The following is a 12,900-nucleotide window of genomic DNA, read 5'->3' on the forward strand; positions in this document are numbered from 1 at the left end:
CTCCGAAGTCTACCGATTGCTCATATTTTTACAATCGTGTTTTATCTACACACAGTTTTTCAATAAATCTTTTTCAATTATATTTTAATTTTACAATGCCATCTTATTATAGTTGTGAATATAAACATATCTATTGTAACGTACACCCTATTTTTAAGATCATAAAACTTTAATGATTCCAGAGCCTTGGACAGGAAGGATCAAGAGCACACAAAATAAAACCTCCTAAAGAAACCTACAATTCAGAGAGATATGAAAGAAGTCTCAGGATGGGCGACGAGGAGTCCGAGGCATCCGGGGAAGTCATCGACCATAAAGACAAGATTCTAGGCGTACAGCATACCCTTGATTTCATTGCGGTTTTTTGGTGTTGCTGGCAATAATAAAATTAGTAAAGATCTACAAGCGATCAGTGCGACGGATAGCGGCCGAAGCGTGCCGCAGGGAAACATACACACCAACATACACGTATACATGCATGTCTAGATAGACAATCTTTTCCTTGCGTAAGTTTTTTTTGTGTGTACTACGTTATTGTTCAATCTACAAGGTGCACGAATATATATGTATGCATAATTCCATCAGCATGAATAGCAATACCTAGGATCCAACGAGATCTCATCGAAGGAAGGAGTCTTGTCCGGAAAACGGCTGCGATTCGCGGGACCGCTCCCGAACGGGGCTCGAGGGGAAAGGAAAGGGGAGTTGGGAAAAAAAGGATTAAAACTGTCCGGTTTTCGGTCCCATAAATTCACATTACTCTATTTATATTTTTAACACCTAGAATTAATTTTCGGCTAGTCGCGGTCCCTGTCGGGGCGGTCGGCGTTTCACTCCTGTCCACGTAGCCATTGGTGTTTCCGAAAATGTTGGGTCCCGCGGGCGATCAAAATTCAACTCCCCTATCGGCAAGCAGCGGTTCGTCCACCAACCCGTCTCTGCCGCCGATCGCTTTGCCCGCACAAGCGTTGTCGCCTTCGGCCGACACGAGGTGGAAAACCACGTTGCTATGGCTGGTGGCAGGCTCCGGACACGACCCATCAGAAAATGGTGCTCTGGGCCACCGGTAGTCCGTCCTGGATCTTCAGGAAGCCTGGCTGCATCACACGCGGATACAGGTCCGCTCCCAGGACCACGGAGATCGTAGCGGTTAGGTAGAAACACTCGTCGGCCAAGGAAATGTTCCGGAAGTGGGCCCGCACTGTCTCGCTCAGCTCCCGGATTGGAGTGCGAATGCTGTTGTTCCGTTCGGAGCTCACGGTGGCCGAGCAAACCTACTCATCCCCAACTCTGGTCGTTGGCTGTCTGAACGCTGTCGCCAGCGACGCGTCGATGCAGCTCGTAGGCGTGCACGGGTCGATGAGCGCCGCCGTGTCGAAGTCCTGAGTCCCGGTACTAATCCGCACCATAGCAGTCGGTAGCAGGTTGACGCTGTGTTGCTGTAACGGACGACAGCGACGGAGCGGAGGATGCGCTCGGCGGGCTACTCGGACGGGCGGTGGAAAACTGCGTGGGCGCAACGGACGCTCCCTCATGAGAGGCCGAGGAACGCCGTGGCGAGGCGGACGATGTCCGCGGTGCCCATTTCGGGGAACCGCGGGCTGTGGCTCTGCGGCCGGCGCGCCTCCTGACGTGACTGGCGCTCGAAGAGGCGCAGCAGCGTGTGAAGATCCTGCCCGCATGTTTTGCAGCAGTCCCCTCGCCGACACGTTCCGTCGGAGTGTTCGTGGGCCAGACAGCGGGGGCAGTAACGTAGGCGAAGACAGCCCGTAGCCGCTTCTCGGCACTCAAGCGCAGAAATCGGCGGCATTTCCGTAACGGGTGGATCCCATTGCAGACTCGGCAACGGTCGGAGTTAGTACCTCGAGTACATCTGCTTTCCAATGCGGTGGCGCTGCGGGGACTTGGAGACATCGTGCTTGATAGAGAGAAGCGGAAATCAGTACTGGTAAAACTACGAATTGGACTAACTACACAACGACACAGTGACGAGGAACATTGGAGTGGACAGGCTATGTGACCTCAGCCAAGGTGTTCTGGGATCACAGCGTCATTCTAGTGCTGGTCCACCGAGTCCTCGAGGGAGCAGGTAATTCGCGTAGAGAAGGCGGATGCACTCCGGGGGTCTGCTGAATGGAGTGGGCTTGTCAACACCCAACCAAAAATGGTTTCCTGGCCGGAAAGGGATCCACAAATGTTTATTTTGCAGTTTCCCAGGAGAATAGACGGAAGAATGTCTGCTCCTATGAGGACATAAATCTGGGAGCTCTCAAAGAACTTGGGGTCCGCAAGGGGGATGTGCGGAAGATCCTTAAGAAGATCTTGTGGAATTGGATACTTGGGCTGATTTCCGGCCAGGTGCGGAAGAACATATGCTGCGGTCTCTAACTGTATCCCAGGTCTGGAAGGCGATCGAATCGAAAAATTACACACCTTAGTGACGTGACCGGTCACGTGAACCGAAGCATACTTCCACATCTGAGGGTGTCCACTGGCGGTAGAAGAAACCCTGTCGTCGAAGGTGTGGGAACACTGACGGAAGCCTGAGTGGACTGGACTGCCGCCTTTTCTATTATCTCTTGAAGATTGGCAACACACCTCGAATAGACGGAATAACAGTAGCTGTATTTGGATTCCAGCACTGTGAAGGTGGCGGGATCCTCGGCGGACACGGAAAGGAGATCGGAGCAGCTATCATAGTCCTTCTTCACATTTTCCCATAAGGCCTTGATTTCGTCTAGATGGACTCGGCACATTTGCGCGGAAAATCTCTCAGGTTCCGAGGCGCCCGGAGTGTGGAGGTAAGCTTCGAATAAGCTTTTTCGGTCCGTCGTGGCAATGAACCTTTTAAGGGCGACATCTAACGCACTTTGCGCCATTTTTGTGACCGATCGAGTCAATCTTGATGAGGGACCGGGGGAGGTATTGACAAATTCGTCACTTTTTTCCCGTTGAAAGCCTTTGGCTTTAACTGACACGGCCGCGGAGATGCGGATTGGGACCTGTCTAAGCGGATCGAAGGGATGACTTGGGCAACGGGTGCCTTGGAGGAAGCGGCCAGACGGTCACACTAAGGCTCGCGACAAGCTTGTCGTCGCCGAAAGAAGAGACGAGTTACGTGAACAGCCAAATAGCACGCGGCCGCTGAAACCCGCTGAAACAACTGCGTTATTTAAAAAAGCCAAAAAAAGGGTTTAGAATATTTCGTTGCTCGGACGTTGAGCTTTCTTATATTCTGTTGGTTCAGAAAACCAAATTAGGTCCACGAAGGGTTGATCTTGTCCCGTAATTCGAAAGTAATTAATTAATAATTCAGAAAATAGTAATCGCAAAAATTCACTTATTGTCAAACTAAATAATTGCGAAGCCGAAACGGTGGAAAAAAAACAACAACACCGCGGCCTCTGCAGCGGTTTACTCGAAACTGGACAAAAAATAATCGCGGTCCCGCCCTTATGGATTTATAATAATGTTGTTGTTTTTGTCTCGCTTTTAGTTTATATTTATTTTATTTCGTTATTTAATAATTTATTATATTTTTTTGTGATATATTAAGTATATTAATTCGTAAATTAAAATTTTTTTTGGAGGAAATTAGTTCCTGGAAAAAAGGCATACCATATATGGGCATGCATGGAAATGTATGGGCACAGTAAAGCATCGAGAAGTTGACTGTATTTAATGTCTGTAAAAGGACAGAAAAATTATGTGGCAAAAAAATGGCACACACCAAGATGAGAAAGAAAATATCGCAAACGCGGCGGACTGTCCGGTGAACAAGGAAATTCCCGAAGACAGTGCACACAAGTTGGCCGATATTAATTATGCCTTTTTTTTCTCACCACACAATTTCACTTTTCTTTGCAAATTCGCGGAGTTAGAATTGCGTTGACATATAATTGTGTACATATGTATGTACATACGGGATGTATGGGATGACTATGTATGTAACTATGTATACTGTATGATCATATGAACATATGTGGATATCATATTATATGAACATATGTGGATATGTATGATATATGAACATATGACCATATGTATGTTACATACATACAAGTTATGAACCCTCTCCAGTGCCTTCCCCCACACGCGGTCTCCCCATTAAGCCACTCGACGGTCATTCACTTTTAATTGCACTCCCACAACGCTGACTTCGCCCCCCCGCCTTGCCCATTAACCAGTCGATATATTCGACGGCTGCGTCGGCTACAATGTGCAGCGTCAGCAGGCGACACTTTGTTGCTACGAGCGGCACAACCGCCAGACGTTGGGTGAGCAACCGCTACAAAAAGTCGCACTCAGCACAGGAGCCGGAGCCCTGATGAGAAGCAACGCCAACTCTAAAGAGCAGTCTTCGACAAACACCCGATCTTGCTAGTGGAAAAACTCCGCAAACCCAATTTAAATCCGAATATTTCATCTTTTAATTTGTAATCCTAAGTTGTTCGATCTATTGAAATTATAACGTTCTTGATAACTGAACTCTTCTCAATACTGTGGGAATCAAACCTAGGGTCTATCTTCAACTCAACACACGTTTGAAATGCTGTTCATCGTTACTAGGTGAGCTATGCGGCTACACTAACTAAGCGAGAAACTAACTCGCTTAACTGGCGCCCGAACAGTCAGAATTGTGGCTACCAATTTAAAACAATAAAATTATAAAAATTAAAAAAAAAAAGAGGAAAACGTGAACCACAAAAAGTGGTAAAAAAATAACGACAAGTGACTAAATGGCATGTGATAGAGAAACTATGAAAAAAGAAAAAACGACCACCCGCCGCGGTGAGAATGCCGCTACAACCTGTAGCGAGAACAACATTCTGCACGGGTGCAAAAAGTCGCATATAACGAAACAAAAGACCACCCGCCGCAGCGTTAGTACCGCCTCTGTACAGGAGCGGGGCACATTTTGCGCGGGCGCAAAGTGTCTACTTTAAATAATAAAAAAAGGGTCCTATGTAGCAACCGACTGCGGCGATTCGTCTACAGCCCCTGTAGCCCATTCGCGAGTGCAAGGCTCATAGTGGCAAACCAATACTCGAGTAAAACGAAAAAATTATAATTTTGTGAATGTGAAAACAAACCATGAATTGAGATTAAGGCGTGCTGGATAGGTTGAGCGGCGCGGAGGCGCCCAGAAAAGCTGCCCAGTAGATTGTGTGGCAACCGTACCCCAGTAGGCTAATGCCAAAAAGGAAAAATACGGACCACCGTGCCCAGTGCTAAGTTCAACTCAACACAAAACTCGGTCGTCAATGTCGTCAAATATCAAATCAAAAACAAAGAAATAACAAATGAAAAAATCTACAAAAAACCATTGCCTTTGCTCGAACTAAGGGAAATCTTTTCCTTCCTATTAGATACAACTAAGAAAAAACGCACACAAGAAACGACACTCAATACGCAAACACACAAAGATCAACACGAATTGTCATGGGTGAGTGATGCCACATTTACTGTCTGTGCCCCCAAAAAATATTTTTTAAAAAAAGGTAATTCGAAAAATTGAAAATCTTGGAAGATCTTTGTTGTCTGTTTGCGTTCCGATTCTGTCCGATTTAATATACTCCCGTTGCTTCGTTGTACTTGCACTAAAAAAGATGGAGAAAATTAAAGAAACACTTAACGTACTTACTTAACGGACTTAAAGACGATATTAAAAAAATCAACAATAGGATTAGCACTCTGGAATCAGAAAATCACTTCACCCCTCACCTCTAAACTAATTTAAGCAACAACATAAAAAAGAATATTACTCATATTACTCTTTCCAACCAATATTGCAAGTATCATTGTCGCTCATATGGTGGGAGCCGCGGATATCTTTAAATATGAGGCTCCGCTCGTCCCACTACAGGAGGGCACCGACTGGCGTGTCAACGGCCTTTTCAAACTGGCACACGTGATCGACTTGGGAAGGCTCGAGTCGCTGATACAGGAGGCTCAACGCGAGGCAGTGCAGCTAACGGATCCCAGGATTGCAGCACTGGTGGCGCACTTCTTGGATGAGTCGCAGAAGGGCCTGTCGAGACTGATGGGTACGCAGCGTGGACGTCGATCACTAGATTGGATTGGGTCCGCATGGAAATGGATTGCGGGCACACCGGATGCGTCGGACTGGGACGACATTCTTCATGCCCAAGAAGACGCCGTAAAATCAGCCGACCAACAAGTACGGCTGGACTGTTTGATGCCTCGCACGAGTCCCTGAGGCAACTGAACGAGGGTCAATGCCATCGACGGGGACTTACACGCGGCTATGACCGTACTGCACAAGGCCTTGATCATCGATAGTCAGGTCGGCGAGCTGACTCAAGCGTGCCAGTTGGCTAAGACAGCGATTGTCAACTCCCGCTTGCTGGACCACGAGGAGGTACAATCGATCTCGACTGAAGTCAGGAAACTACCGTACCAGAATGCAGTTGAAGCACTGGAGTTTTCCCGCCCGTCCGTGTTAACTAATGGAACGGCGCTTCTGTACATTCTGGCCATGCCTAAGGTTGCCCCCAAGGCCTACCGCCTGCTCCTTCTCCTTCCTGCTGCCCTAGAAGAAAAACAAGTCATGGTCAAACATGACAAGGTCACCTTAAACTCCGAGGAAACCTATGCCATGGTGAACGATTGCCTCTCTATAGGCAACACAACTGTTTGCCCGGAAAAGAGTCTCCTAAAGATGGATGAAAACAGCTGCATCCCCAAGCTACCCAAGGGTGGTCAGGCTAGAGGCGAATTCCTCAGGAACAGCGGGGATCGCATAGAACTGGTCGATGACGGCACTCACAACTTATCCGGAACCTACATAGTTTAGTTCACGAATGAGACGATTAGTGTAACTGGAAGAACCTGCACTAGCTACTCGACGAGCCACCTCATGGTTATGCCAGCGATACTAACTACAGTCACCACCCTCGGTCCATTACGTAAACGACTTCAACTTGGAGAATCTGAAGAGACTCTCTGGGATGTCCGAGAGGGTGTCTTTCTCCTTCCTTCTGGAGGCCCTAGTCGCTTTGGTTGTCGGAGTGGCTCTCTACACCATATGGAGGAAGCTGATATCGACCAAGGGTATCCCTGTAGTGACAAACAACACCCCAGGCCCGGAGATGTTAGACGCAGGCCGGGCACCCAAAGCCCTATAATCTGCGGGACGCAGATCTTGAGTGGGGAAGAGTTATGAACCCTCTCCAAGTGCATTCCCCCCTCCCCTATCGACCGTCGTTCTCACACGCGCTCTCCCCATTGAGCCACTCGACGGTCATTCACTTTTAATTGCACTAGTGGAAAAACTCCGCAAACCCAATTTAAATCCGAATATTTCTTCTTTTAATTCTTCTTTAATTTGTAATCCTAAGTTGTTCGATCTATTGAAATTATAACGTTCTTGATAACTGAACTACTGAACTCTTCTCAATACTGGGGGAATCAAACCGACGGTCTATCTTCAACTCAACACACGTTTGAAATGCTGTTCATCGTTACTAGGTGAGCTATGCGGCGAGAAACTAACTCACTTAACTTACATGTAACAGCAGTTATCGATATGCGATGATCGATAATCATAGCAAAGGGTAGCGTCGTGAGCGCAGGCAGAAGAGGAAGAAGGAGTTATAAGAAAAAGGACAAGCATAGAGCAGTCGAAGAAGAACAAAGCGAGTTGAAAGTTGTGCAGTAAAAAGATCGTCAAGCCGAAATATAATAAGCAAACTATTATAATATCAAAATAGTACTAAGATAAACAATGGTGCTAAACAATAAATATCCTACATTTGGGGGCTCAACCAATAAAACAGGTAGTTGACCCATTTGTAAAGTGCAGAAAGTTGAACAGTTGTGGAATTACGTCAAAAGTGCCAAATATAAAGTTGTGAAAACCCGCAAGTTGGTTGGCATCGGTCGGAAATTTCTAGAAGCGTGGTGAGTTTCGCCAGTTGGTTGGCGTCGGTTGGAATTTTCTAGAAGCTTGGTGAATAAAATTGAGCTGGCATCAAGTAGCGAATACGAAAGCATGAGTGAGGAGGAGATAAAGGGAAAGCGATATGGTGCTGTCACACGGTCGTCGGCAAAGCGAGGAGACAAAAATGAAAATGCAGAAGAGCAGAAGCAAGCAGAGAGTAATAAAAGTCTACAACAAATAATTCAGCTGCTTACTCATAAGATTCAAGCTGATGAAATTATCCAGAAAGAGCCGAAAGTAACTGCAGACAATTTTGCAAAAATTGTACCCGAGATTTGGCTTGAAAATTTTGAGCAGAATGCAGATGCATATGACCTTACGGAAAAACAACGATGCGCGCAGGCACGAGGAAAAATGGTTAAAATGGTCAAGTTGTTTCTGGAGTCCGAGTTGGTGAGCACATATGAGCAACTTAAAAATGGCGAATTTAAGCGCGCGTCGAAAAGTGCCGATGTACATGCAAAGTTGACGCACAGGAAGAAGAAGAGCGACGAAAGCATGCACGAATACATGCTAACAATGAAAAAAATGACAGCGCTTGGACAAATCGATGTTGAGTCTATTATCGCTTATATAGTTGACGGGCTGGATATTACAAGCGAGTTCAAATTTGCATTGTACGGCAGCAAATCATACAACGAACTGTTGGGAAAATATGAGTTGTACGAGAGCAAGTGTGTTATCGAAAAACCGCAAAAGCAATACAGTGGTGGCAGAAAAAATATAACCGATGGAAAAAGTATTCGTTGCTACAACTGCGGCTCTAATGAACAGATGAGAAAAGACTGCAAGGCAGAGAAAAAATGTTTTAAATGTGCAGGCAGCGGTTATATATCTTTAAATTGTCCACAAGCTGTAAAAAGTGTTCAAGTCGTAAAAGATACTAAGCGCTTGAAAGTAGTTTTGCTGAACGCTACAGAGGTCGCCTGCCTTGTGGACACAGGATCCGATGTGTCAATCGTATGTCAGTCTTTGTACAATAAACTTCAAAGTACTGTGATGCAGAAGTGTTATTCCGTTCTACGAGGCCTTGGAAGCGCTAAAACGCAGCGGCTAGTTTCATTTATGGGCAGAGTACACGTTGACGGGATCGAAGCCATACAAAATTTTGTTGTGATACCATACAATCACATCGAGAACGACGTAATACTTGGCTTTGACTTTGCATCGCAGTTCTGCGTGACTTTGAATGACGGAGAATTCATCTTTACAAAGGCGCCAGCGCGGCCGGAAAGAGCTAAAGTAGAGCCAAGTATGTACAATATTGTTGAGACTGGTAATAACATAGATGCTTCTCCACAGTACCAGCCGATGATCGAGTCAATGATAGCAGAGTACAAGCCAGCCGAAAACAACACAGAATGCCCGGTGTCGATGAAGATCGTGCTAGAGGAGCGTACAAAACCATTTCGTCATCAACCAAGCCGTCACTCAGCTGTGGAATCCGAGTCAATCAGAAAACAAGTTGACGTCTGTTTGCAGGATGGTATAGAGCGCAAATCTTCATCGAACTTTGCCAGTCTAGTCGTCGTGGTCAAGAAGAAGGATGGCACAGACAGAATCTGCGTTGACTTTCGTCAATTAAATAGTATGGTACTTAAGGACTGCTTCCCAGTGCCACGCATGGATGATGTGCTGGAACAGCTTCAGCCCGCAAATGTATTTGTAGTTATGGATCTGGAGAATAGCTTCCTCCACGTACCAATTGAGGAGTCCAGCCGCAAGTTTACAGCGTTCATAACCAAGGAAATGCTTTTTGAATTCAATCGAGCACTGTATTGCTTTTGCAACTTAATCGTTTTGTCAGTTGCGTATTTGAAGACTTGATTGAAAAAGACGTCGCAGAGCGATTCAAGCGCCACAGCTACATTCTGGAGGTTAAAGCAGCATATCTTGCCATGCAGAAATTACGCTACTACCTGCTAGGCATAAATTTCAAATTGGTAACAGATCGCGCTGCTTTTTCGCAAACAATAAAAAAAGAGGTGCCACGAGAATTTGCACAGGGGATACTTGCTCTGCAGGACTTTAATTTCGAAGTCGAGCATCGCTCCGGCAGCAGGATGAAGGACGTTGACAGTCTTAGCCGATATCCACAATATATGCCATAACTTCAGAAGTTGCAGCTAGATTAAAAGTTGCCCAGGAAAAGGATAACTACATTAAAGCTATAGCAGAAATAATAAAATTACAGCCGTATGAAAATTTTAAGCTGAAAGGTTGAATTGTATACAAAACCATGAACGGCAGTGAATTGTTGGTCGTACCCAAAACAATGGAGCACACACAATACAGCAGCAGTTCTGGATACCACATATGGAACGAAAAGTAGCCCAGCTGATTAATACTTGCGTCAAGTGCATTATTGTCAACAAGAAGTTGGGAAAGCCAGAAGGATTTTTGAACTGCATCGATCACTTGGGGCCCATGGATTCAACGTCAAAGGGCTACAAATACATATTTGGAATCGTAGATGGATTTTCCAAATTCGTATGGCTTTTCACCACTAAGAGCACCGGCACCGATGAAGTTGTAAAAAAATTGGAGGAATTGTCTAATATTTTTGGTCAGCCGCTACGCATTATCAGTGACAGGAGCGTGGCATTTACCTTAAACAGCTTTAAAGAAGATACCAAGTCAAATGAAGTTGCTCGCGGCAACGGTCAGATAGAGCGAGTCAACAGATGCATTCTATCAATAATCAGCAAGTTATTAATTGATGACACTTCCAAGTGATACAAGCATGTATCCCAGGTGCAGAAAGCGATCAATGCCCATATTCATTGCTCCACAAAAAACACGCCATTTCAAGTAATGTTTGGAGTAAACATGGGGGATAAGGTTACTGACAATATACTAACTACTCTTGAACAAGAGCTGGTGACAGACTTCGACGCCGAGAGAGCTGAATTACGCAAGGAGGTAAAAACACATATTTAGCAGGTGCAGCAAAAGTATAAAGACGGCTATGATCGCAAACGCAACGGCCTATACGATGTACGGAAAGCAGCTCAGGTGGAAGGCCCTAATAACTGCAACATATGAAGCTGCAGAAAATATGAAGCTATGGAAGTAGGCGTCTACAAATGAAGATCTATGGTCGTCAGGGTCAGTCGACAGTGATCAGGATGGCCGAATGTAACTGTAGTTATCGATATGCGATGATCGATAATCATCGCAAAGGGTAGAGTCGTGAGCGCAGGCAGAAGAGGAAGAAGTTATAAGAAAAAGAACAAAGCGAGTTGAAAGTAGGCTAATGCCAAAAAGGAAAAATACGGACCACCGTGCCCAGTGCTAAGTTCAACTCAACACAAAACTCGGTCGTCAATGTCGTCAAATATCAAATCAAAAACAAAGAAATAACAAATGAAAAAATCTACAAATAACCATTGCCTTTGCTCGAACTAAGGGAAATCTTTTCCTTCCTATTAGATACAACTAAGAAAAAACGCACACAAGAAACGACACTCAATACGCAAACACACAAAGATCAACACGAATTGTCATGGGTGAGTGATGCCACATTTACTGTCTGTGCCCCCAAAAAATATTTTTAAAAAAAAGGTAATTCGAAAAATTGAAAATCTTGGAAGATCTTTGTTGTCTATTTGCGTTCCGATTCTGTCCGATTTAATATACTCCCGTTGCTTCGTTATACTTGCACTAAAAAAGATGGAGAAAATTAAAGAAACACTTAACGTACTCCTTGCCCAAATGACCGGACTTAAAGACGATATTAAAAAAATCAACAATAGGATTAGCACTCTGGAATCAGAAAATCTAGCTCGTAACCCAATAGTTATCCCCCCTGTGCCGTTGACGCGAGCGCGCAACGAATTCGAGCTAAGGGAAGTTTTCAGGCTTCCCGATTGTGTGAAGGAGCTACAAACGTTCGAGGGTCAGCCTGAGAGATACGTCTCTTGGGTCAACCGGGCTCAGGCGATCTTGAATGACTATGAGGTCATCAAAGGGAAACCATTATTTCTTGCCATAGTTTGCCACATCATTCAAAAAATAAGAGGCGAAGCCGAAGAAGCTCTCGACTCCTATGGGGTTTTGGACGACGACTGGTCGGAAATAGCGTATTGGCGTTACATTACGCAGATAAGCGTGATGTGCGAACCAGCTTGGCCAGTTAAGCCAAGGAAACAAAACTTTAGAAGAATACTATTTCGAGGTGAATAAACACCTCTCTCTTATCCTCAACGGATTGAAAGCCATGGGACACCCGATGGAAGTGGTCAGGGCCCTGTCCGAGCATTCTAGGGACAAGGCCCTTAACGTCTTCATTCGAGGAGTTGGTAACGACGCATCCAGGCTGTTGGTCATGCGTAGACCGAAAGACTTACAAGAAGCCTACCTCTTCTGAAAGGAGCTACAAACGGTTGCTCCGAGGGATGGTTCGTTCGCCCAGTCTCCCCCACCGACAAATTTTTCACCGAACAACCGGTTCGAGCGGCCTTCGCTTCACCTCTTCCTATCAGGGAAATGTTAGACCTTCATTAGGTTCGGGATATGGACAGGGAAATTGCAGACCTCCATTAGGTTCGGTATATGGAGGCTCGCAACATAATAATCGCTTCCAGGGCCTGAGACCGGTCGGGAGTTGAGGCCCCAAATTTTATGACCGAGGCCTCTTTAGCGTCCCATACCTAGAATACGAAGGAAAAGATAGGGTTAAGTTACAATTCCTGATCGATACCGGCGCAAATAAAAATTTCATCAGCCCCAGAATCGCCGGCGGGTCGACTGTCCTCCCTACCCCTTTAGCGTCCAATCGGCTACGGGCTCTGTTAGAATAACGCACTGCGTAGCCGGGAAGTTTTTCAAAAAATTAGGAAACAATTTGACCCTTACCTTTTTTGTCCTCCCCGGACTGAATACCTTCGATGGTATCATAGGGGACGTCACACTCAAAGACTAAAAAGCCTTAGTAG

General features: G+C 45.6%; 1 protein-coding gene across 1 annotated transcript; it reads left to right on the top strand.

Moving 5' to 3' along the window:
- The first annotated feature begins 8,326 nt into the window (after positions 1-8,326).
- Positions 8,327-9,790, top strand: LOC122756476. The gene has a single exon (XM_044006293.1). The coding sequence runs from the start codon at positions 8,327-8,329 to the stop codon at positions 9,788-9,790; it is 1,464 nt and encodes a 487-aa protein (XP_043862228.1).
- The last annotated feature ends 3,110 nt before the right edge of the window (positions 9,791-12,900 follow it).

The sequence above is a fragment of the Drosophila santomea genome, chromosome 2L, assembly GCF_016746245.2.
Source record: "Drosophila santomea strain STO CAGO 1482 chromosome 2L, Prin_Dsan_1.1, whole genome shotgun sequence".
NCBI lineage: Eukaryota > Metazoa > Arthropoda > Insecta > Diptera > Drosophilidae > Drosophila > Drosophila santomea.

Excerpts from the sequence above, each read along its gene's own strand:
- LOC122756476 (XM_044006293.1), top strand. The coding sequence starts at position 8,327 with ATGGTCAAGTTGTTTCTGGAGTCCGAGTTGGTGAGCACATATGAGCAA.